This window comes from Pseudophryne corroboree, chromosome 3 (genome assembly GCF_028390025.1).
Source record: "Pseudophryne corroboree isolate aPseCor3 chromosome 3, aPseCor3.hap2, whole genome shotgun sequence".
In the NCBI taxonomy this organism is placed as follows: domain Eukaryota; kingdom Metazoa; phylum Chordata; class Amphibia; order Anura; family Myobatrachidae; genus Pseudophryne; species Pseudophryne corroboree.
In genome coordinates, this window is record NC_086446.1 from 593,478,256 (window position 1) to 593,504,836 (window position 26,581).

The window sequence follows — 26,581 nt, forward strand, 5'->3', positions numbered from 1 at the left end:
TTTGCGAGAGGTGCTGAATGTGTGGTTTGAAGGAGAGGGAGGAGTCCAGGATTACACCAAGACAGCGTACTTGGGGGCTAGAGGAGATAGTCGTGCCATCAATGGATAGTGAGTTTGTGGGAGGTGAGGTTGTGCGGGAGGGTGGGAAGATGATCAGCTCAGTCTTAGACATGTTGAGTTTAAGAAAGCGCTGGGACATCCAGGAAGAGACAGCAGAAAGACAGTTAGAGGTACGAGTGAGGAGAGCTGTGGAGAGATCAGGGGAGGAGAGGTAGATTTGAGTGTCATCAGCATAGAGGTGATACTGGAAGTTAAAAGAACTAATGAGTTCACCTAAAGAGGACGTATAGAGAGAGAAAAGGAGAGGACCAAGAACAGAACCTTGGGGGACACCAACAGTTAGTGGAAGTGGGGGCGAGGTAGCATCATGAGAGGAGACAGAGAAGGAACGATCAGAGAGGTAGGAGGACAGCCAGGAGAGGGCAGTATCGCGTAGACCAAGAGAGTGAAGAATTTGCAGAAGGAGAGGGTGGTCCACAGTGTCAAAAGCAGCAGAGAGCTCAAGAAGAATAAGCAGAGAGTAGTGGCCCTTAGATTTGGCTGCATGGAGGTCATTGCAGATTTTTGTGAGGGCAGTTTCAGTGGAGTGGAGAGAGCGGAAACCAGACTGGAATGGGTCAAGCAGTGAGTGAGAGGAAAGAAAGGCAGTGAGGCGATTATAGACAATACGCTCAAGAAGTTTGGAGGCAAAGGGGAGGAGAGAGATGGGTCGATAGTTGGAGAGAGTGTTAGGATCAAGGGTAGGTTTTTTTAAGAATAGGGGAGACAAGAGCATGCTTGAAGGCAGAGGGGACAGTGCCTGATGAGAGGGACAGATTGAGAAGGTGGGCAAGATGGGAACAGGCAGAAGGAGAGAGGAAGCGGAGGAGGTGGGAGGAGATAGGGTCGAGTGGGGAGGTTGTGGGGGGGGGGGAGGAATGTATGAGGATCATGACTTCCTCGCCAGATACATGGGAGAAAGATGTCAGAGTTGGTAAGAGGGAAGGGGAGGGGTGACAAAGGATGGGTGGTGGCTGGTTGCTGGTCTGGTGGGATGTGATGTCCTGACGTATGGAGTCAATCTTGGATGTGAAATAAGTGGCAAAATCAAGAGCAGACAATGAGGAAGGGAGAGGAGGTGGTGGTGGGCAGAGGAGGGAGTTAACAGTGGCAAAGAGGCGCCGGGGGTTGGAAGACTGGGTAGAGATGAGGATTTTGAAGTATGATTGTTTAGCGAGGAAAAGGGCAGCACTGAAGGATGAGAGCATGAATTTGAAATGGAGGAAGTCTCCAAAAATGAAAAAGTCACAATAAACTACAATCACCTTATGACGGCAGATTAAGTAAAAATGTTATGATTATTTGATGAGAACAAAAATCCAGTCCGATAAATGAAAAGGAGGATTTTTGGTCACTAAAAAGCCCTTTCACACCGCACAAATAACCCAGTATCGACCCGGTATATTGCGTGGAAGGGGTCAGTCCCGAATTCCCGGTTCGCCTGACGATGCAACCCGGGACCTGTTCACAGTATAGGTAGAGGCGGCGTGGAGATGATATCATCTCCCAGCGCAGCCTCCGCCCCCCGATGGCAACCCAACACGGCATATTGCCGGGTCAGAAAGCCAGTGTGAAAGGGTCCAATGCCGGGTCGCATCCAGGAAGGACCTGTTTCCAAATCCTGAGTGCGACCCGGCATTGCAATCTCAAAGTGGTATTACTGTTGAAGCAGGCTGGGGAACACTGAATCATGGGATTGCACGTTGGAGCTGGAGCTGGCACTTAAACTAAAGATGTGTACACATGGTGAGATTCGGGCAAAACCCCGATTCCCACTATGCGATAGGGACTAGGTCGGTATCGCAAACATAGATGACTGTGCTTGCGAAACTGACTATGTACGATTTTGGCTAAGTGTCAATTTTTGACTACCTTTTCTATGAGATAGTCAAAATTGACTTACCTGCACAGTCTATATAGGCTTGCGATACCGATCTCGCGGGACTGCGCATCGGTATCGCAAGGTAAAGTTTCCTTACAATTTTGACCGTATAGTCAAAATCGTAAGAAAAAAATCTTACCTTGTGTATACACCTTAAGTGTAACTTTAAAAGTAAGCTCCTCCCCTCTGAATCCCCATCATGCCAGCACTTCTTTAAAAGGGTCTGGTAAGAAGTAGCAGTAACCCACTGAAACTGTTAAAACAATCAAACAAATTCTTAGGGAAAAGATAGTCAATAATGTAAACCTTGCACGACTGAGCATGAGGGAGGGAACCCAGTGTCCTCCAGCCTGCTTCAGATAACAGGATTTCTTGCAGCCTTGGCCCCTGAGCATCGGTTTGTACCTGACAATCTGCCCTTCGATTCCAAACCCTGGCTGGGGAAATAACAGCTCATCGCAGACTGACCTGTAGTGAACACCTCGAAAGGAGCGAAAGGCTCGGAAACGTGTACTCCGCTGTTTAGGAGCAGTCACTGGGAGAAAAGTGTTTTTTTCCCTTGTATACTGGGCTATAATGGCATCCAGTTCTGGTCCAAAAATAATACCCCCACCAAACGGAAGAGCTGCCAATGAATGTCTTGATTCTGAATCCGCAGACTAAGGGCCCGATTCAGCATGGAAAATCGTACATCTACAATCAATTACACTAACAAGCGGGAGGCACCCAGCACTGGGCAAGTCTGCCACACATGCTGGATCCAGCCTCCCCCCCCACACACACGAAAGCACTGCATGGCGGCGATGCTTTCGCATGTTTAGGGTAGTCCTCTGCCTACGCAGCCTAGCTGTTAAGGCAGACGGCTACACGCCATGTTTCGGGTCACAGCGGCTGAGTGTGACAATACGCAGCTGCCACGGCCCACCCCACAAATGGTCCGGACACGGCTGCGTTGTCTGGACTGCACCTCCTCCAACACTGCCACAGCACCCCCTCCCGCTCCACGAACGCGGCAGAGGCGTTCATACATGTAAGATACCATCGCATCTCAGTGTGCGCACACGCAGTGTTGCTTCTGTGCATGCGCACACGTCACAGGGCATCAGCATGTGAAGGCTGCCGCAGCAGCGTTCCATGCTTAATTAGTCCCTAAGCGCGGAGCCAGAGATCCCTACGAGGCGAGACAGCCATAGCTGATACCCTTGAAGCCACTTGAGCGCCGTTTTGCATGGCATCAAACATGTATTCAGCTGTACCACAAAGCTGTTCTGCCAATTCAAGAAGGGAATTCCTGGACGAATCATTGTGAAGGCCCTCAATACGTTTATGAGCCCAAGTTTCCATTGCCCGAGGCTCCCAACAAAGGACGGATAATGACTCCAGAGTCCATAAAAATGGACTTGAGACAAATCTCCCAGGTGGATCAGACACCAGTTGGGGAGTCGGCACATCCGAACCACACAGCAAGGGAATAGGTGCAGCAGCTGCCCTAGCTTAATCTTCACACTGAAGCACAACAAGCTTTACTAAGTCAGCGATTGATCGACACAGAGCCTGTGCCCAAGTTGGCTCCCCAGGAGCAGACGCAGCAGCCTCACACACCTGCGCATCACTAGATCCAGTCCGTGCACAATGCCCCAGAGCCCTCCTATCCACATGGTAATGTAATATTACACTGGGCACAAGTGAAACACAAAGCCATAGTAACGTCTTTTGTCTTTATGGGTTTGGCTTTGTCTGACATAATCCCTATGGGAGTTCGCTAAATATAGCGACGCAGACGGAATAAAAACAACCAAAACAGGACAAAGTACACAGTATTCCCAGAACAGTAAAGGCAATTCCTGAGGTAATTGTAGAGAAGAGGAGCAGAACTGAAACTAGCACTAATTGCAGACACAGGTCACTGAGCAGCACAGCATGCAACATGGAGAAGACAGCTTTAAGGTGGGTACACACTGAAAGATTATACCCAACATGGAGAAGATAGCTTTAAGGTGGGTACACACTGAAAGATTATACCCAACATGGAGAAGACAGCTTTAAGGTGGGTACACACTGAAAGATTATACCCAACATGGAGAAGACAGCTTTAAGGTGGGTACACATTGAAAAATTATACCCACGATGTGGGCATTTCCGATCAATAGGAACGCCACATTACATAAAAGACAAAATATACACTTAGCGCGCCCTGCTGATGAAAAGGCTGCTGGATTCAAACGTGGATTTCACCAATCCACAAAGATAGACAACACAATACAAAATAGACTCCTGCGCACTTTTCTAAAGGTATTCCTAAACGTGAATCATTAATATCCGAATTGAGTTCTAAGTACAGTCAATCAGCAGTGTACAGTTCCAACCAGGCGATCAATGATCCCAGTCACTTATTCCACAATACGTTTCTGGTTCCTTCAGTCCCGATAATGGCCCTCATTCCGAGTTGATCGGTCGCAAGGCGAATTTAGCAGAGTTACACACGCTAAGCCGCCGCCTACTGGGAGTGAATCTTAGCTTCTTAAAATTGCGACCGATGTATTCGCAATATTGCGATTACTAACTACTTAGCAGTTTCAGAGTAGCTCCAGACTTACTCTGCCTGTGCGATCAGTTCAGTGCTTGTCGTTCCTGGTTGACGTCACAAACACACCCAGCGTTCGCCCAGGCACTCCCACCGTTTCTCCGGCCACTCCTGCGTTTTTTCCGGAAACGGTAGCGTTTTCAACCACACGCCCCTGAAACGCCGTGTTTCCGCCCAGTAACACCCATTTCCTGTCAATCACATTACGTTCGCCGGAGCGATGAAAAAGCCGTGAGTAAAAATACTTTCTTCATAGTAAAGTTACTTGGCGCAGTCGCAGTGCGAACTTTGCACATGCGTACTAAGCGGATTTTCACTGCGATGCGATGAAAAAGAACGAGCGAACAACTCGGAATGAGGGCCAATGTATCCACTCGGTTAAGAATCCACATTTGTTTTTATCGACCTCTTTGGGGTGAATTTATGCAAAACCTTCTTTATGTCCCAGGCAGCACTGGCAGTCAAAACACCCAACGCCACATTGTTTACATCGTTCCTTGTGTTTGAATGATAACTGTCAAAGTCGGAAAAATATCATGCTACACACGTTGCCATATATTCACCTCATGCGCTTGCCCGCTGCACGTGCACATTCTCTCCCGTGCGTGCGGATACTCGCAGCTGCGTGATGGCGTCTCCTCGGCCATGCGCTCGAGCGCGTGGTATGTGCATTTACGGTAGAGTTTGTGTGCGTCTAGCGGGCGACTCAATCGTTACATAGTAAATCCAAATAGTATGTTTTATAGATAATGTTCCCCTTAATAATAACTGAAAGTTTGTTTATTGTGACTGGTCCCTGGACAGAGGTATTCCTCTTTGCATGATACGAAGGGTCAGATAGGATTTGAGCAGTGGTGTTTGGTACCTAACTAAAGAACATTTTATTAGAAACAATCCGGTGCTGGTTAGGTAAAGATTAATCGCTCCTGCGTATAGTTATGTCTATTAGTAGATTCTGGACATTTATTCATTGTCCATGTGTTGGAAATCCTGAGTTTCCCTCCCACATGAGCAGTCTGAAATAGTCACAGCCCACCTGTTCAAACAAACCTATGACCTTTTGTTGTAATATGAAGACAGATTCCTGAGTCCAATGAACAATGAGATTATAGGTCCCTTTGTAGTGTACTGTACGCAGTGTATATAAGGACAGCCAGCCTGGCCAGCTCAGTCTCTCACTCCACAAACGGTTTTCATCTTGACTAACTCGGAGCTTGTACCAGGACTGCGCAGCGAATCATTCCCCAGTGTGTGTAAGTTATTCTCTGTAACCAGCTTATTCCCTGTTTGTATTTGCCATACTCTCTCTCTCTCTGTTATTGTATAAGATTGTGACGCTATTGTATATTTATGTGTAGTTATTCTGCTTAGATATTGATGTTAGTTTGTAGTGTATGAATTGTTAACTGTTTTCTCCTTTTTACATAGCTAGATATTGTTAGTAAAGGTTTTGGAACCTTAGCAAGGTATTGTGTGTTTATTACATTGCTGAGAGTATTCAGAGCGCCTCAATCGCTCAAGAGGCTTTCATACAATAGAGGTTAATTAGCATTGCATTGTGCTCACATTACAAAACCAAGGTTTACAGTATAGGCTCAGCCTTTCATTGAGTTGCATACAAGGTTTACTGAGTGTCATCCCGTGAGCGTCTGCGCCGCTCGTGTTCCCCTCGTGGTCACGAGCGTCCGCTACACTGGTAGCGTAGCATTACGGCAGTCGGCCGCCTATAGCGTGCTCGACACCAAGCGTTAAGCTGTGAGCGAGCGTGCCGCATGTGCGTCTCGACCACGGCTAAGCGTCTGTTACGCTAAGTGCGTACCCTTACGGTACCCCATACGCCAATTGCGTACTGAGTCTCTTACCCATATATTGTGAATGTTATAAGATAAATATTTAGCTTTATCAATTGGGGCCTCGTCCTTCCTCCACATATCCGCACTAGCGAACACAAGCAGACTTTATCTGTCAGCAAAGGGGGAAGGTAGTATCCCTTGGTATCCGTGTTGGTGGTTGGGGATACAGTAGTGCTGACTAGATAAGCGTCTGCATCGCTACGTTGTAGGAGTGCTGGTGGAATCCGGGAACCGAAGAAGGTAAGAACATTAAGCTATTGTCTTTGTAAATCTGGTTTTTATTTCTATTTGGTGCCAACTGCACACGCAGATTGGATGGCTTGTCTGTTTAAATAGGTTTAAAAGTATTTTTAATCGCTCTGCATAGCGTGATAGTTTTTACCCAGGCTTAAAAAATAACTTCACGGGCTGGCATGATGATTTTCTTTGTGACAAAAGGAGCCGCATGGTCTGTCCTCCATTTTGTGTAACCCTCATGGATGTGGAAGGGGGAGGAGCAGCGGCCATTTTGGGAAGGTCAAATTTTTTTTTTCTAAGCGGCTGATTTTCAGTTGACTCAGGAAATAATCAGCCACCCATTGTCAAAAAAGAAATCATAATTTAATGAGTTTTTAATGCATTTGTTTAGTCCATGTCATGGTCAATCATGAGTGGTTCAGATAGAGTTTGATATAAGTTAATAGTGGAATGAGTATTTGATTTAAGAATGATACACAGATAAAACAAAGTTTTGGTTTTTTTTTTTTTTTTTGGTTTCTTTACCTCCCTATTCTAGGATTCTCTGCTTGGTGTAGGATAGCCATTGAAGTGCAAATTAACCTGTATAACTGGGTTTTGGTTTTTTTCCCTCTCCCAGCAGTGAAAGAAATCGCACATTCATATGCAAATTAGAAGCACTGAATAGGGTCTCATATATGTAATAGTGATTAGTACATATATGTAATATCTATATGTGCGTGCTTACATCAATGTATGTTATTAGATTAATTTAGAATTGCATTTTCATTTGTGTATTTTCACATATCTCACTTTCCTGTTTGCCATTTATAATTGATAACGTGCTGAGAAAGATTTGTTGCTATTAGTAGTTAAAAGTAAAAATAATACGTTAAGGGGTAAATTGTAAAACACGCACACGGCTTTGCCTAAAGATACAAGGAAAGATCTGTGTGGTGCTTGGTAGATGATTACAGTTAAAGATCATTTACATTGATATAAACGTGTTAGTTGTGTTACTGTGGACATATCTGGCCTGCGTACACGTGTCTCTAACAAGGGGCAGAACGAGCGTACGCGATGCAAGGGCCGACGCACGGAGCGTATATTACGCAACGGAGCGTCTGGGTATGCCCACGTGATACAAATCACACGATAGTATTGTTTTAGTTAGGCGATAAGGAGGCAACGCGATAACAGCGCAAGTCAAATCTCAGTGTCCAAAATTTTAAGCTAATAGATCCTTCTCTAGTTGCAACTCCTCGGGATTAGCCTGCGATACTGAATGAAAGGGATTTCTGCGCAGAAACGAAAGTAAAGAGTATATGAGGTGAAAGTGTGTGTATACATATATATAAGTTTCTAATTTTTGGGTGGAACCACAGGAAATCATCGAGGTCTCGTGAGGTACATACGTGTAAGTGACGGCACGGTGGCTTGGGAGGCATCCCTTGTTAAACATATTAAAAGAAGAGCATTAGAGTATAGCAGACCAGGAGGTCACGGACCAGGAGGTCCAGAAACAGACCAGGAGGTCTAGGTACAGCAGACTAGGAAGTCCGCTATAGATAAAGAAGCACAACACCAGGAAGGGTTGGTGCAGTACCCATATAGGCCATTAAGCTCTGGCTGAAGGAATTCGCAGCCACAATTTTCGATTCCACTGGTCGCTCCGCACATAAGATTAGTTGCTTATGTGCAGAACGATTGTACCGCACGTAATTGTGTGCATTAGTTAGTAACTTGACCAAGTACCATTTGTGTACGCTAGAGGGGTCATAAACGCTATTTGTACATTCTAACGTGATTTGTGTAATTTTTTTTATTTTAAGGGAGGTTCGCTGGTCACTCGGGAATTCTCTAACAACCAATAGTTACTGGAAAGGGTTAAGTGCTCTTCGGATCACACCCACATGTTCCAGTAAATAAAGGTTCATAGGGGCCCTAGGTTGGGTACAGCAGCTCTGAGTCAGTGATTGCAGTACTGGCCAACGTGGGCGAGGAGTGAGTGGAGGTACTCGGTAAACTTCCGCCGCCGGCCTACCCCGGACATCTTGGTTTTTGTAAGGGTTCGCTGAAGACCCTGATTTGAAGGTCAGAGGTAGTGAAAGCAACACCTGCAAAGATGGGGGCCAGTTGTTCAGGTAGGGGGCGATCAACCTCGGTTCAGGTTGACTTAGTAAACCGACCAATCGGGTCGGCAAGGTATGTCATGTGTGAGAAATACGGTTCACACACAGAGGTTTTGTGCGATGAATGGGAAAGAATGACTGTGCATGATGGGGAAAAGTTCCCACGGGTAGGCAGTTTTAGTCCCGAGGTGTTACAAAATCTAAGGAGAAGGATAGGTCTCATTAAATCTGCAAAGAGACGGATCAAACATTATGATTATTTACAGTCATGGCAACGGGAAAGTGAGATACAAAGGGAATTAGCTTACACAGCTGACTCTCACTTTGGTAAGAAAAGTATGGCAACAGGAGAGAGGGTGGTTACAGAGAGTGGCACACTGGGGTATGATAAACATGCACTTAGCAACTGTATTATTAATGATAAAAGTAACAAATGTGACAAAGATAAAAGTAAAACTGTTAAATGTACAATTGTTAACCCATGCAAGTTGCACTCCATGTTAAACTTCCCTCAGGATTACCAGCAAGAAAGTGAGCCCAGCACGATGTCGGCACCTTTTCCAGCAGCCATCATACAAGACATCCAGGTGGACGCGACCAAATCGGTAAAGGCAGTAATCAAACCCCCTAACGGAGGGTCAGGTGAGGTCGTGTCCACAGGTACGTACGGTGTTATATACTGTATCACGCACAAACAAATGTACCTCATATTGTAGAACCAACACAAGATGATGTAGTTGAACTTAACCCTGTCAGGGTGATCACAGACCCAAATGGACAGACTGACGCTCAGGGAGTCATTCCCGCCAGGGACAGTGCAATGCGCCGTCCCTGGTCCCGGACAGAATTAAGGACAATTATGTCTGAATTCCCTGATCCTAGGAAAGAGCTAGTTGCATGTCAGAGGTTTATTAAAGAACTAGGAAACTCCACAGAACCCACCAACAAAGAGTGGCGGACAGTGCTGAGGGCATGTTTGCCCTCCAGTGTTGACCCTGCGAAGTTTATTACTGATTGTAAGTTAAACACAGAAGTACCTCGTACGGAGGAACACAATCAGGAATGTATTAAGCAGATCAACCGACAGTTAGGAGTATATTTCCCAGCCGTTGTCGAGTGGAACAAAATCTTCTCCATAAGACAAAAAGAAGGGGAAAGTACTTCTAATTATTTCAATCGAGCACTGCAAGTAATGGCTAGAAACACTGGGATCACGGACATCAAAACAAATGTACATCATAGGGAGGTAGCTGTGTCCGTATTAATGGACGGCTTAAAAGACACACTAAGAATCAGGGTACAGACCTCTCTACTTAACTGGAGAAATATCTCGGTGGCTGCATTAAGAAAGTCCGCTGTTGGGCATGAGCAAAACATCACCAGACACAGGGAGTCGCAGAGTGATAAGCTGATGGCTGTAAGTATACAGGCCCTGACCACAAGGCCACCTCAGTATAAGTCTCCGACCCCTGTGGGTAAGTCAAATGTGGTAACTTGTTATTACTGTCATAAAGAGGGACATTTTGCATGAGACTGTAGATTAAAAAATGCACAAAAGTCATATCAACCCCCTAGACAAAAAAATGAGCAAAGTCATGACACACGAAATTGTAATCAGGGATCACATAGGAAGAAGTTTGGGCCGCACCTGTAATATGCAATCAGGAAAGGTGATCATTAGGGCTGATAGTAAGCCTGAGGTTACAGTTAATGATGTTAGGAGGTCATTCCGTGTAGACGCAGGAACGGCCGGGTAAACTTTGTAATTTATCTATAAATGTTTCTTTCTCCCCATCTCTGACGTTCATCGGCAGAACTCAAACATCACATAGCTACTTGGTCTTTGCAGAGGTCTACCTAACCCCAGTGTGACCTACCGACATCGGTGTGTCCTGGCCAGGCACAAAAGGGTGAAGTGTGGAAATACTGGTGGGGAGGGGACTTCGCAGAGATACCAGTGGATGTGTTGGTGTGACAGCCTGATGGTGAACGGAAGATCTGACAATGGTTTTTTGTTTGTTGTTTAATGTAAAATGTGATGAATTGTTCTCTCTCTCGTTTTTTTTTTCTCTCTTCTCTCTCATGTTCTTATGTTTTAAAGATGGTATGTCACACATCAGTTAGACAAATAGTAATGCAAGATTTTTGCTCCTTACAGAAAGATCGCAGATTTGGAAGAAATATTGTATCACCGGAATGTTCGTTTGGAAGACTGAGAGACAGCACCTTTGAGATGACAGCAGAGCAAGAGGAACAACAAGACTAGAGGACATAAGACATCGTAACATTTTTCTTTCCCCTCAAAGTATTTTTTTGTACCCCCATTACAAATTTCTCTTTCTCCTCCTGTAAGATGGACTCGCCCCAAGAGACTGCAGTCCGTGTTTTCCTGTTGACCATGATGTTGACCAGAGCAGTCTGTTTCGGTGAGAGTACCAGTGAGGTCGAGAAAGGATCTGGAATGGGTTCTGATGACAGAGACGGAGGTGTAAATTTCCAATAGAAACACAATCACCGAGCAAAGGCGAGTACCAGAAAACGATCTAGCAGCCATGTTATTTATAGACATTGTGAAGGATTGTTAGCTGAAGAGAACTGCATCTGTAGGCATTGTGACAATATAGTTGAGGATGGGTGCATCAAGAAATGTCAGTCCAGTTTTAATGTCCACATGGACCGACATCCATTGAGTGACTATCACTCCTTAGTGGGTAAAGTGTTAAATCAGACAGACTGTTGGGTATGCTCTCAAGTACCTCAAGGTCATAGCAAATCAGGACTAGTACCATTCCCTTTAACTGTAGGAGAGGTACTTGAGTTAAGTGGTGGGAGGCCGGTGGACAAGAGGTTTAATATCTCTAGTCATCCTAGTTTGAAGCTCCACCAGTATCATGTGGATAGGTCTTTAGTATGCTTTAACATTTCCAATCCCCGAAAGCCGGGAAATTGGGAAGTGTCATGGAGTAATCAAACCATGACATTTTCATATAGAGCCGATAGAATGCCCATAGACACAGAACTTATACGCCAGATAGCTGACCATGGAAAATATTTCCGGTATAGGTATACTCTAGAAAGTAGGACCATGCGAGTTGGAGAAGTATCACCAGGATACTGTGCACATATCGTACAACCTGATACGTGTACTAGACAGATGGGAGAGTTAGGGTTAGGAGAGTTCACATGGAAAGTTTGTAACATGGTTATGTCATACTCAGTCCCATATGTTCTCCCCGATGATGCATATTTCATATGCGGGAGGAAGGCGTATAGGTTCCTCGCCCCAAACTCAGAGGGATTGTGTTATGTTGGAAAAGTACTGCCTGAAGTAATGACTGTATCCCATAACCAAATGAAAGATATTCACCGTGGTGCCCAAGCTCCTTATACTCACACTCATTACGAGCACGTCGTTAAAAGGCACCTGATAGAGAAGACAGAGCATCATGCCTCTGATCTGATCCATGAATCCACCGGGATTCAATTCCTACTCGCATTAGATGTCACTCATACCGCCAGGGGAGTGATAAATTATAGATATATATCTGCGCTTGCAAATTTATTAGACAATATCACCGAAATGTATGACGACACATTCAGGTATACTGGGAGAGAGTTACAAGCCTACAAAACAGAGCTGGTTCAGCATAGGATGATTCTCAATTACCTCACAGCTGTGACAGGCGGGTATTGTGTTACCCTAGCGACTCAATATGGTGTAAAGTGCTGCACGTATATTACAAACAGCACTGAGGACCCGGCCGAGGTCATAGACCAAAAGATGGATGACATTTTGCAATTGAAGTGGGAGTTTCGAAGGAAACATAATCTCACTCTCGCTGCTGTGGGTAATGAGCTGACCAGTTGGGTGTCATGGTTGAACCCACGTAATTGGTTCTCTGGTTTAGGAGAATGGACCCAAGGTATTATAATGGACGTAGGGAAATTTCTCTTGTGTATTCTGGGAGTCGTCATATTGGTTGGCCTGATATTTAGATGCGTTCGGACTTTAACGAAGTGTAAAGGTAGTACTAGAGTGATGAGTCTGAGGAGCGAGGACACTGTAATAACAACAACTAATTTGATTTATGACCCAACGATAGAGACAATGTTGTGATGAAAATGTGATTCCACGGTCCGTTTCTTTCACCCGTTTCTCCTTTGTTTTCCTCCAAGGTACAAAGACATCCGCTTGGAAGAAGAATTTGACAACCTCTTTTAATACAGACCATTGATGGACTATACCACAGACCCCCAATATCCCTAGTGACTTTAATTTTTACGATAGCCCAATACTTTAGAGACTGTAACTTTATGGACAATGGAACAACTTTTGCTCGATATTTATAGCAAAAGCACCGAGAGACATCAGACAACATGTACATCAAGACAAGACATCAGACAAGACCTCAATCAGCGACTGTTTATTTAAACTCACATAGTTTACAACTGCATTTATAACGATTGTTTCTTATCTTCATCTCTACAACCTCCAGGTAATGACACACATAGTCGACAGGGAATATAGACACATATATCAGCATTCACATGTCCCCCCTTCATGTATCATCAACTAAATGTGCTCCCCATTTGTTGCAACCAAAAGCCGAAAAGAGCTCGGTAGAGTTTGACAGCCCATCCACAGATCCCTGATAAGGGATAAGAAGGATTCAAATGTATACTTTGCAATACCTCGAAGCTTGATTTAAAACACGTACGGCACGATGATACATGACCCCTCAAACATGGATTCATACATACATGCTTCTACTATCTCACTAGGTCATACTTTTTCCCACCTGCTCCTCTCCTCCCTTTACCCAATCATAAAATGGTATTTACATGATGACATATATTTTTCTTTTTTAAATTGTTTTAGGAAGTGGAAGTTATTGATGACTGCCAAAGGGTGGACTGTCAAAGTCGGAAAAATATCATGCTACACGTTGCCATATATTCACCTCATGCGCTTGCCCGCTGCACGTGCACATTCTCTCCCGTGCGTGCGGATACTCGCAGCTGCGTGATGGCGCCTCCTCGGCCATGCGCTCGAGCGCGTGGTATGTGCATTTACGGTAGAGTTTGTGTGCGTCTAGCGGGCGACTCAATCGTTACATAGTAAATCCAAATAGTATGTTTTATAGATAATGTTCCCCTTAATAATAACTGAAAGTTTGTTTATTGTGACTGGTCCCTGGACAGAGGTATTCCTCTTTGCATGATACGAAGGGTCAGATAGGATTTGAGCAGTGGTGTTTGGTACCTAACTAAAGAACATTTTATTAGAAACAATCCGGTGCTGGTTAGGTAAAGATTAATCGCTCCTGCGTATAGTTATGTCTATTAGTAGATTCTGGACATTTATTCATTGTCCATGTGTTGGAAATCCTGAGTTTCCCTCCCACATGAGCAGTCTGAAATAGTCACAGCCCACCTGTTCAAACAAACCTATGACCTTTTGTTGTAATATGAAGACAGATTCCTGTGTCCAATGAACAATGAGATTATAGGTCCCTTTGTAGTGTACTGTACGCAGTGTATATAAGGACAGCCAGCCTGGCCAGCTCAGTCTCTCACTCCACAAACGGTTTTCATCTTGACTAACTCGGAGCTTGTACCAGGACTGCGCAGCGAATCATTCCCCAGTGTGTGTAAGTTATTCTCTGTAACCAGCTTATTCCCTGTTTGTATTTGCCATACTCTCTCTCTCTGTTATTGTATAAGATTGTGACGCTATTGTATATTTATGTGTAGTTATTCTGCTTAGATATTGATGTTAGTTTGTAGTGTATGAATTGTTAACTGTTTTCTCCTTTTTACATAGCTAGATATTGTTAGTAAAGGTTTTGGAACCTTAGCAAGGTATTGTGTGTTTATTACATTGCTGAGAGTATTCAGAGCGTCTCAATCGCTCAAGAGGCTTTCATACAATAGAGGTTAATTAGCATTGCATTGTGCTCACATTACAAAACCAAGGTTTACAGTATAGGCTCAGCCTTTCATTGAGTTGCATACAAGGTTTACTGAGTGTCATCCCATGAGCGTCTGCGCCGCTCGTGTTCCCCTCGTGGTCACGAGCGTCCACTACGCTGGTAGCATAGCATTACGGCAGTCGGCCGCCTATAGCGTGCTCGACACCAAGCGTTAAGCTGTGAGCGAGCGTGCCGCATGTGCGGCTAAGCGTCTGTTACGCTAAGTGCGTACCCTTACGGTACCCCATACGCCAATTGCGTACTGAGTCTCTTACCCATATATTGTGAATGTTATAAGATAAATATTTAGCTTTATCATAAGGATGGTGATGTGCGCACCTGTGGGCTGGTAGTGAAACCTCTTTTTAACGTGCAAGAAGATCTGGGGCTGTCGTTAGCTGAATGCAGCATGGCCCCCGCCCATAAGTTTCTCTTCTCTCTCCCTACGCAGCAAGGAAGACTGTACCACTTGCTGCTTAACTGTACAGAGGAGACCAGCAGGCAGACTCTGCCCACCCTCTCCCATTTGTGGCTTCCTTTTCCAGGGTAAAGTGCTTTTCTCTCCCCTTAAGGAGGAAAGCACTTGGTATAGCCGACACCGAGAGCCTGTATAGGGAGCTTATCCTTATATAGAGCTGCTGCTATCACAACCCAGAAAGATGGCGCCGCCCATCACCACGCACTGTCCCTGGGCCAGGAGTGCTGTGGGTGGAGGGGTCCCCGTGGCACCATACCTCCCAACTTTAGAAAGGGTGGATTTGTGCCCACGGATAAGAAGGGGGCTCCCTGAGCGGTTGGGCAGCCACCAGCTCACCCCCCCCCTCCCCACACACACTGTTAGATGCTGTGCATATGCACATGATCACCAGCTCTCCCAACCTGTCCCCCGCCTGCGGGACACTGCAGCCTGTGGGCGGGACAGTGTCCGAATAGAGGGAGTGTCCCGCAGGAATGGGGACAGTTGGGAGGTATGCAGCACTGCCCCGTTCATAGAGTCGGCTCCCTGCAGCCGCTGCACTGAAAACTGTGCTGCTATAACCAGCACACAGGCCTATACAAAAATAAAAAAAGTTATAAAATAAAAGATAAACTATCTACAAGGAGGGCTGCGAGTCCTACTTCCTGAGGCGCTTAAAAGAAACTGGCATGATGGGGTTGCAGAGGGGAGGAGCTTACTTTTAGAGTTGCATTAAGTTTAAGTGCCAGCTCCAGCCCAACCTGCAATCCCAAGGTCCAGTGTCACATCAGCCTTAATGAAAGAAAAAAATAAAAACATTACAAGCGGTAACTTTCAAAGTCACAATAAGCTGCTAAAATATCAGTTACAAAGTGCCTGCCTAACTTGTGCAAAAAGCAAAGTGAAACTCAATTACCTACATCAGACTCTTATTTTAGACACGTTTTATAACGCTGCAGAGTAATACCCCTTTTCCACCTAAGTACCGCGTCCGATCCGGGATGTTTAACACGGCTACAACCCGAGTCGGCCACCCCGTTTCCACTACACTTCGTGTCTGATCTGTTTCCACCTAACCCGGGTAAGCTCTGTAAAAGCCTATTGATGTCATTACAAATGGACTTTTTACTGTCTCATCAAGATGATGTCACCTAAAGGACCAAAAGGGAGGGGTGGGGCCTGCGCACAGCATTGCAGCAATGGACGCCGGTGCAGTAGCTGTGTCTAGCATGGAGTCGCAGACTGTTTGCAGTTTACTGCTGCTTATTTCTGCTACAGACAGCTTGATGCAGCTTTTCACCTTGTGCTACCTACTGCAGAGCTGGAAAAGGAGAGCTCAATTCTTTGCAGAGAGGGCTACCTATCGACGCAAATATTTGAAAAGGAGGAGAGCGCGTATATCATCCACTGTTATTATTTCTCTCATAACAATGAACTCTACACCAAGCCGAAGAATGTGGGTGAGAGATTGCAGACATGGAGAAGCATTCATGCAGACCATTCTAGCATATCAGGAGGAGCAGTGGATGGAAAACTTCAGGATGTCTCGCGCTACATTCGAGTATGTTTTGGAACTACTGTCCCCCGCAATAACCATGCAGACCACCAAGTTCCGAAAGCCCATTGAGCCAGCCAGGAGATTAGTGGTTGCTCTCTGGTGGTATGCTACCCCTGGAGAGTATCGCACAGTTTCCAGTTTATTTGGAGTAGGGATTGGCACGGTCTGCAAGATTGTCTACCAGGTCACGCGGGCATTGCTGGATACCATGTACCATCGCTTTATTTCCTTGCCACAAGGACAGCGGCTAGATGCGACTATAAAAGGATTTAAGAAGCGTGGCTACCCACAGTGTGCTGGTGCCATAGATGGGACCCACATCCCCATCATCGCCCCCCGTGACAAACCAGCAGACTATTACAATCGTAAGGGTTGGCATTCCATTGTTCTACAAGCTGTAGTGGACCACAAATACTGGTAAGCACTGTTTCACTAATGTGTTTGAAATAGGCTTGGCCTGTTTTATGATAATGCATAAACCTTTATTTTTAGTTTCACAGATGTCTTCATAGGGTGGCCCGGACGGTCACATGATGCAAGGGTTCTCGCCAACTCCGATCTTTACAGTATTGCTGAGGACAAGCTTGGTGGATGGCTTTTCCCTCGAGAGGTAAGATTATTTACAACTTAAACTAATGTTCGCCCATAAACCAATAGTCAAGTTTTACCCCTGTAATAATATTAATGTTTTATTAACAGAAATCAGTGATCGTACATGGTGTGGACATCCCGGTCCACCTCATTGGTGATGCAGCATACCCATTACAGCGCTGGCTAATGAAGGGCTACACCCAGCATGTTCACTTATCCCCCGAACAGACATCATATACCCATACCCTAAGTTCGGCCCGTACGGCAGTGGAGAATGCGTTTGGGCGTTTAAAAGGACGCTGGCGCTGCCTCATGAAGAGGAATGATGTGGACTTGAAAATAATGCCAGATATAGTAGCAGCCTGCTGCATTCTCCATAACATATGTGAGATTCAAAAGGAAAACTTTCTCCCCGAGTGGAATGTACATGATCATGGGGCGGGGGTCACTGTACATGATGCACCAGGCTTGGTGGGGGGGGCATGACGCTGCCAGCGAGTGCATAAGGGCCAACATTGCAGCTAATCTTCAAACAATGTTGCAGTAGAGAAGACAGACAAGTTTTTGTGTGCAAACAATTTTTGTTTATTTTGTTTTTCAGTTATAAAAATTTGGTTCAAAAGTTATGTTATTATATGTTTTCTTTTAAACAGTTGGCACACATTTTCTGAGGTAACAATATAAAATATTTAAGTGCAAACATGACACTATAAAATTCCACATAACGCAAGGGGTCTTCAACATGTGTCCCTCCAGCTGTTGTGGAACAACATGTACCAGCATGTGTTGCTATGTGTTTCCACAACAGCTAGAGGGCCACATGGTGAAGACACCTGCCCTGAGGTAACAGTATAAAAGAGTAAAGTGCAAACAGGGCACTCTGTAAAAAAAACCCTAATGTCTGGTTTGGCAGGTATCGGGGTACCCCCAATATTTGGATCACACTGCCGCACATTTTCTGAGGTAACAATATAAAATATTTAAGTGCAAACATGACACTGTAAAATTCCACATAACGCAAGGGGTCTTCAACATGTGTCCCTCCAGCTGTTGTGGAACAACATGTACCAGCATGTGTTGCTATGTATTTCCACAACAGCTAGAGGGCCACATGGTGAAGACACCTGCCCTGAGGTAACAGTATAAAAGAGTAAAGCGCAAACAGGGCACTCTGTAAAAAAAACAAAAACCCTAATGTTTGGTTTGGCAGGTATCGAGGTACCCCCAATATTTGGATCACACTGCCGCACATTTTCTGAGGTAACAATATAAAATATTTAAGTGCAAACATGACACTGTAAAATTCCACATAACGCAAGGGGTCTTCAACATGCGTCCCTCCAGCTGTTGTGGAACAACATGTACCAGCATGTGTTGCTATGTATTTCCACAACAGCTAGAGGGCCACATGGTGAAGACACCTGCCCTGAGGTAACAATATAAAAGAGTAAAGTGCAAACAGGGCACTCTGTAAAAAAAAAAACCTAATGTTTGGTTTGGCAGGTATCGGGGTACCCCCAATATTTGGATCACACTGCCGCACATTGTCTGAGGTAACAATATAAAAGGTAGCCCCAATATCTGGATGCCACTGCCCATTTTCTGAGGTAACAATATAAAAGTTTAAAGTGCCAACAGGGCACTCTGTAAAATCAAAATAATGTTTGGATTTGTAGGTATCAGGGTTGAGGATACAGTGCAAACAGAAGCTTAAAACACAAACATTGTTTTATCACCCACTGCTCTAAGGCAGTTGTCTATATACCCGATATTCTGAGGATTGCGGGATTTGTGTTGGGGGATTTGAGGGAGGCTCATAGTTGTATGGACCATATGGGTGCTGTGGGTAGGCTGTGTCTTGCTGTTGTGCTTGTGTGGTATTCCCTATGGTACGTGCAAACGTGCGTTCAAAAAATGTCATCTGCCTATCATGCATGGTCATTAACTGCCTCATAAAAGTTTGATGCATTTCTTTTTCTGACGCAAGAAATCTCTCAAGCCGTGCATCTTCCTGGGCATTGAGCTCACTATCCGCCTCACGCAGGTGATCCACGATAATGGACTTCATTGCTCTGACCGTTTGTTCTGTTTTGTTCAGTTTCTTTTTCCGCTGTGGAACGTTGTAGACTGTGAAGGGGATGAAACAGAAAGTAAGCAACAATATAAAAATAGCAGTGGTAGCATATACGTGTTTGTGGCCTTCTCCCACCTGCACACTAGCTATACTCTGCAACATTACCATGATTCTATTAAAAAATAGCAGTGGTAGCATATACGTGTTTGTGGCCTTCTCCCACCTGCATACTAGCTATACTCTGCAACATTACCATGATTCTATTAAAAAATAGCAGTGGTAGCATATACGTGTTTGTGGCCTTCTCCCACCTGCACACTAGCTATACTCTGCAACATTACCATGCCTTTACATAGATTCTGTATAGGGACTGCTGCAACTGTATTTGTAATGGTAATACTTACTATTTGAGCGCAAAGTCGTGGTCTTGGGGGGTTGCGGCGTCTCCGCCTGAGACTGTGGTACGTCTTCAATAGTGGCACTGATGGAATCATCATTGACGGTCGAGTCTTCGAAACTGCTGTCCGATATAAGCAGCGGGGATGATGGGCTGCATTGTGAGCTGGGAAGGCTGTGCTGTGTTTCGTCACAGTCCTCGTCGACTGACATCTGGCGACTGGCAGAGCTGGATGACGATAGTGCTATGGGATTTGTTATCGCAGTGTTGCCAAAGACACTATAGCATAGGTCATAATATGGCCATTCCATACGCCCAGCACCACTTTTCTTGCGGTTATGGTCGTGTACTTTGGTGAATTGTCTGCGTAGTGCCTTCAATTTGTTAACGACTTGTTGCTGGGTTTTTTGGATGCCCCTTCTGCCATCATAAGGGATATGTTCTTGTAGACGATAGAATCCTTAACTGTTCCAGTTACCTGCCTTCGAATTTCTTCCTCTCCCCGAATATTAAGCAGCTCTTTGATCTCTGTGTCTGACCAGGTATGGCTAGCCATGTTACTGTGCTGGAGCTTCTGCTGCTGTATAGTGTCTGTTTGTTTGGAAGCTGCTGCAATAAAAATATCTGTATGTGCCCAGCGTGACTTCAGAGTGTTTTGTTTGCAAGCTGCCTCAATGCCTGCATGTGCCCAGCGTAGTGTTGTAGCTGCTGCAATAGATGTACATCCGCATTTGTTTGCTGCTGCGGTGCCTGCATGTGCCGAGCGTGTCTCCCAGGGATGACATCATCTTCCAGTGCCCCAGAAGCACCAATCAGCGTCTCAGAGCGTTACTCGGGTCTGAAAACACGTGTAATGACCGTTTCCACTGCACCGTTATCCGTGTCATTACAGTGTTCTACCCAGGTAAATAGCCGGGTAGGATTCCCGGGTCACTCAACCCGTGTTGACCCGTTTCCACCTACTAAAAACCCGTGTCGATGCGCGCCCCCGTGCAAAAACACGGGTAAAAACAGCTAGTGGAAAAGGGGTATTAATTAGCAAAAACTATAGCCGAGAAACCAAACTAATTTGAAGCAGCGTCAACAGTAATATAAGCAATAACTTAAATAGAAATTCAATTGCATTACCAGCTTTCTATTTTTTAATTTCTAGATTCCACAGCTAATAACTCTGTAATCGGCTTTAGTTGTGCAGATAGCAACTTAGTCTTCATTCGTTAAGATCTGTAAGAAAACGTTTTAGGATGCACTTTATCTGTTTATTTTCATTAGCTAATTCTAACTTGAATGAGGACTTGTGGAGCAATTTGCGTTTTACTTTGCTTCTGGCTTGTAAGTTGCAGCTTATTGTGTATGTTCTCTGTAATTAAACAAACTAATTAGGTATGAAAAAAAAACATAATATACAATACATTACAATACATATGGAATGCTAAATCTTCAAGCTCCAGTATCCAGAGTAGAACACTAGCGGAATGGTGGGGAATTTCCCAATTAGTCGACTTCCCAGGGAAATGTGTCTTCAGGGAACATAATCGCTATCGTCTTGCTGCAAGAGCGTATTTTTGTGCCTTAAGCTATGGCTCACAAGAGATTGTGTTTTTGTGTTTGCAGGGATAAGCAGCCGCTGACAGGGAATTATTACGCTGCCCCAGGTAATAAGTTTGTCACTTTACAGCAGAATTAAAATGTGTTGATCCTGACATGCTGATCCATCTCTTAATGTAGAAATATCACAGACTGTATTGCAATGATATTTAACAGAAGAATGATGATTTACTATGTGACAATATTTTTTTCTTTAATAGGATTTAAAAACAATATCCAGCACACTGTAGATATGTTAATTGAACATTTGACTTGCAACAGTAACTAACGGGAAGTAAATTACTTCATGGGGGCCATACTCTGTAAATGTCATCTTGTCGGCATAGATCAATCTTGAGCATTCCCTGCTATAAAATCTAACCTCGTGGAGATACAGCTGCATAGTTGCTTAGAAAATCTAATCACTGAAATGATTATATCCAGGTCCAATATGAAAAAATGTCAAGAGTAAAAGAACTGCTAAATTCATATTGTAACCATGTGCATAGTTATTCCGGGATGAGCATGATTGACAGCCAGATGGGATGCAGTGAGGCGTGGTAAGACTGAAGACTGTTCCCCTGCTCCCCGACCCCTATCCATCACTTCCCGAAGTCTAGCCCTAACCTCCCCCTAGTGGTGCCTAAGCTTAACCCCCCTTCCCCGTAGCCTAACCCTAACCCTCCCCATAAGTGTCTAAACGTAACCCCCCCCCCCCCCCCATGGTGCCTAAACCTAACCCACCCTCCCTGCAGCCTAACCCTTGCTCCCCGCCCTAACCAGCACCCTATACTTATGATCAGGATGCTGGTTGTCAGGATTCCAGTGTTGGTCTCCTGACCCTGTCGGGATTTCGCCATCAGAATTTTGACAGGTGTCGGGATTCCAGCTGCCGGGATCCCAATAGCCGGCATCTTAAACGCCTCCCATTATTCCATGATTCTAGGGGATGCGGTCAGGATCCTGGCAGTCTGGGTACCGACAGTCAGAATACCAACAGCAGAATCGGGGTCGGATTAAAATACTTCACAGGATCCGTCGGGATGCTACTGTCGAAATCGTGACAGTCAGGAGGATACCACTGACTGCAGGGATTTTGTACCCAACTTGTTTCTAGTTAAACATTGTAACAGAAATGAATGCTTGAAGAATGAAAAAGTTACATTTGAGTGATAGACTGTCCAATGAGAGAGCTATGAACACATTAGGGCTGGCTACCATTGGCGTTCAAATGCTGCGTCCTAATTGTGTTTTTAATGCAAATGCAATACATCCATGTATGTAATAAGAATCTATGTCCACAATTGCACCTGAGCGTAATGGTGTCACAGTGAGGTATTCTGGACACTGCTTGTTATGTTGCATTAAAGCATGGCTATCCACTAATCCCTATGGGAGTGCATAGTATAGATCAGGGGTATTCAATGTGCGGCCCTCCACCTGCTGTGGAACTACACATCCCAGCATGCTGGGCCACAGCTTTAGAATCCCCTAATAGCATGACATAACTAGGGCTTAACACAACTGGTTCAACCGGCAGGATCACCCAAGATATATCGTATGCTGTCCTTTTGCATACAATGTATCTTGTGCGATCCCAGCCATGCCTGCGGGGTCGGACATGATCGCTAGTGCAGCACGTTCAATCTGGAGGATCCGATCGATGCTCATGAAAATGCGCATCGGATCGGAAACACCTACAAAATGACCGATTTCATCCGATATATCGGGCCGAATGCCCAAAATCGGATGAAATCGGGCATTATCGTTCTAGTGTATGGGGCCCTTTAGGAGGCTCCTTGTCCAGAACCAAGGGTGGAAGCCTGGAAGATCTCACTTGAGTTACCAATTGCTTTAACAAATGAGGTCTAGTTTGGTTTTCCCATTTGAATTTTAGAATTTTTGTATTGCAATTAAAGACACTTACCACTGGTGTATAAGAAACATGGTTTGGAGGGGGGGGGGGGGGGGCGTGGCCTAGCTGCACACCAGGGAAGACGTGCCGTTTTAGAGCTCCTGGCCGCCGTTATAAACCTGGGCTTCCCGGTCTCCTGCTCGGCGCTGTACAGTCTCCCCCACCACCCCTGCTGCAGTGTGGACCCACCTGGTGCCTGCTGCGGAGCCGGCGGGCCTTTTACAGGTCCGTGCGGGTTGCGGCCTATGCCGGGGGGAAAGCCGGGACCTCACGCTGAGAGTGGCCTAGACCGGAAGTGACCCGCGTTTGGTACGTGTCGGGTCCGGCGCTTCCCTCGCCGGACGCATAGTCCTGTCGCCCCCCGCATACCTCTCCAGCCACCCCTTGCAGTGAGCGGAGTGGAGCCGCAGAGTCGAGGAGGGATCGGCCGGACCTCGGGCTGAGAAGAGGCCCGGACCGGAAGTGACCCGCGTTCGGCTCGTGTCTTGGACATCGCTTCCCTAGCCGGATACCTGAGCCTGTCAACCCCCACACAACCTTCCTACTACCTTCTGATGTGACCGGAGTGGAGCCGCGGAATCGGGGAACAGCGTGGATGTTCCCGCGGATTGCGGCCTGCTCCACATGCCGCAGCCGGGACCTCAATTAGGCGACTGGGCCATTGGTCCTTCAGACTCATCGCGATTAGGTATGACTACTCGCACCGCCAGTGTTGCTAGCCGCTTCATCTGACAAGCTTTGTCCTACATACCCCACTGGATATGTGCTACCCAGAAAGGGCTGGCTGCTGCTGCACACCTATTTCTATAAGTCCTGCATATCCTCATGTCTCCTACCTGATTTCTGCTGGATGCCTGACAGCCGGAGGAGGATCACTATATTGAGCCCTAAGACAACAGGTGTGATATCTCAACAACCCTGTCGCCATCTGCTGTGCCCTAAGGCTGCGGACTCGTTGCTGTGGATGCTTCGTTCCTGCTATCTCACCTAGAGCCCTTTGGCATATATATCGCGCTGTGGTGATGTTCTGAAGCATCACGCTGTGACACCTCCGACACGTTGTTTCTTGCGACTTTGCTCCGCAACACCCTGACATGCCTGTCATTTTCATAGCAATGTAACTTTTCAGTCTTTCCCCTACACTGATGTGACCCTCATTAAACTACTCTCTGTGGCCCTTACTATTTCTGCTATAAAAATCCATCTCTAGCGACCTCATATGGAAAAGTTCCTGGTGTCCACCCCAATGTCCTCGTCTGGCCTTGCTTCAGACGCACGTAAGGACACATCCCATAGAAATTCTTCTGATTCCGATTGCTCCACCACCCGGTCTCGATCCCAAAGAAAACGTACTAGCGCTACGGCTACTAAGCAGCCTAAAATGAAACCCACTGACATTGCTGCGGTTCTTGGGCCTCTCCTAGATGAAAAACTGGCGGGCCTCAAAGAAGCCATTGATTCCACCTTGACCCAGCTGACTCAACATAATAGCCGTTTAGATGAAGTCGAGCAGAGGGTTTCAACGTTGGAGGATGATCTACAAGCCGCACAGTCCACTATAAAGACCCAGACCACAGAAATTAAAGGCCTCACTGAAAAGCTCGACGACTTAGAGAATCGGAGCTGTCGAAACAACTTGAGGGTGGTGGGCATCCCCGAGTCGGTGAAGGGCCCCGCGTTGCTAGACCTCCTATCCAACCTGGCTGCCTGAAAAGCTAGATATGGGCCTTCACGGCTCACCATTGGCCATTGAAAGGGCTCATAGGATTGGCCCTGAACGCAGAGACTCTGCTGGACGTCCTAGGCCTGTTATTATGTGGATTCTAAACTACGCGGATAAAGCCAAGCTCTTGGACCACTACCGAAAGTCAGAGAATCTCCTCTACAAAGGAGAAAGGTTACTTATTTTCCAGGACTTCTCCACTCATGTCGCCAACAGACGCAGAGAGTTCGCCCCGATATGCAAACGACTGTTTGAGGACGTCAGGTTCTCACGGTTATACCCGGCTCGTCTACGTGTCTTTGTCAATGGAAAACCATGCTTCTTTGATGATCCGTTGGAAGCAAAGACCCACTTCGCTCATCCTGACACTTGACTGTTCACCCTTACTTAAAGTTTGCCTGTCTTTACAATTTATATGATTAGTAGGTCGCACAGTGTTCGGGATATGATATAGGCATGCTATATACGCATGCCGGAGGCTCCGCCTCTCATTGTTTCATGTTTGTTAGTTTGATGTTTTTGTTTGTCTGTTTGTTTGTCTGTTCTGCCTGCTGGGATGGTGTGTCTCGGTCCTCCATGGGTTGGCCCCTCCTTGCTCACTGGGACGGGGGGGGGGGGGGGCACCGTTTTACCTATACGATTTTGATATTCTATTCTCCATCTGCGGGGGTGGGATAGCATGGCTGACCGTGCTGTTTCTCAACCCCCAACCCCGGTGACAGCCCCACTTTTTGATTTTAATATAGTTTCTTGGAATGTGGAGGGCCTCAATAGTCCCATTAAGCGCAAAAAGGTGGTCGCCCATCTCTCCCGCTTATCCCCTCAAGTCGTGTTCCTCCAAGAGACACACTGGCTACATAATTCCCCTATGTCATTGAGGGCCCCTTGGATTGGGGAATGCGTATCTGCTCCTTACACCAATAAAACCAGAGGTGTCACCATTCTCTTTCATAGGAATCTTCAATTCTCAATCCTTAAAAGGTATATTGATCCCGAGGGCAGATTTATCCTCCTAGATGTCTCTATTGATAATATGGTATATACCTCAGTGATCGCAAAAACGCGCTATGGCGCGTATTTTACCCAATAATTGATTGTGGGGACTCAAAAATAAAAACACCCAGGGTCCCTCAGGACGCGCTCTGACCAGCAGCGCTGTCCTGCGCTGTCAGTCAGATTCCGTCTCCACGGCAGCAGAGGGAGGAACTTGGAAGGGGAGGAGACCCTGTGAGAGTGTGTGTGTGTTCTCCCGCCCCGCCTCCCCTCACCGTCTGCTCCGCGCGCGCCGCACATGACAGGAATCATCCTGCTGTGTGTGTGGGCCGTAGCTAGGGCTGTGACCTCCGCGGGCGGGCTGAGGAAATCCACGGTGCCCCTCCAGCGAGCTACAGGAGTCAGACGGCGGAGGAAGCAGGAAGATGCCAGCGGTAAGTGGCGGGACAAGAGGCGGCTGCGGGTGCTACAGCATGAGGGTCATATGGGCTGGAGAGGAGAAGTGGGAAGCTCCTGCAGGACCAGACCCGCCCCATTCATTCCCTCTA

At 46.0% G+C, this 26,581-nt stretch overlaps 2 protein-coding genes across 4 annotated transcripts in view; both read right to left on the reverse strand.

The window, feature by feature from the left end:
- ASCC1 (activating signal cointegrator 1 complex subunit 1) overlaps window positions 1–26,581 on the reverse strand; it is a 729,419-nt gene that overhangs the window by 230,561 nt on the left and 472,277 nt on the right. The window lies entirely within an intron of this gene.
- Window positions 18,590–20,335, reverse strand: LOC135058062 (uncharacterized). Its single transcript, XM_063963691.1, has 2 exons — window positions 19,823–20,335; window positions 18,590–19,471 (listed from the first exon to the last, which is right to left on the reverse strand). Exons 1-2 carry the CDS (start codon window positions 20,124–20,126, stop codon window positions 19,089–19,091), a joined length of 687 nt encoding a protein of 228 aa, XP_063819761.1. The 5' UTR covers window positions 20,127–20,335; the 3' UTR covers window positions 18,590–19,088.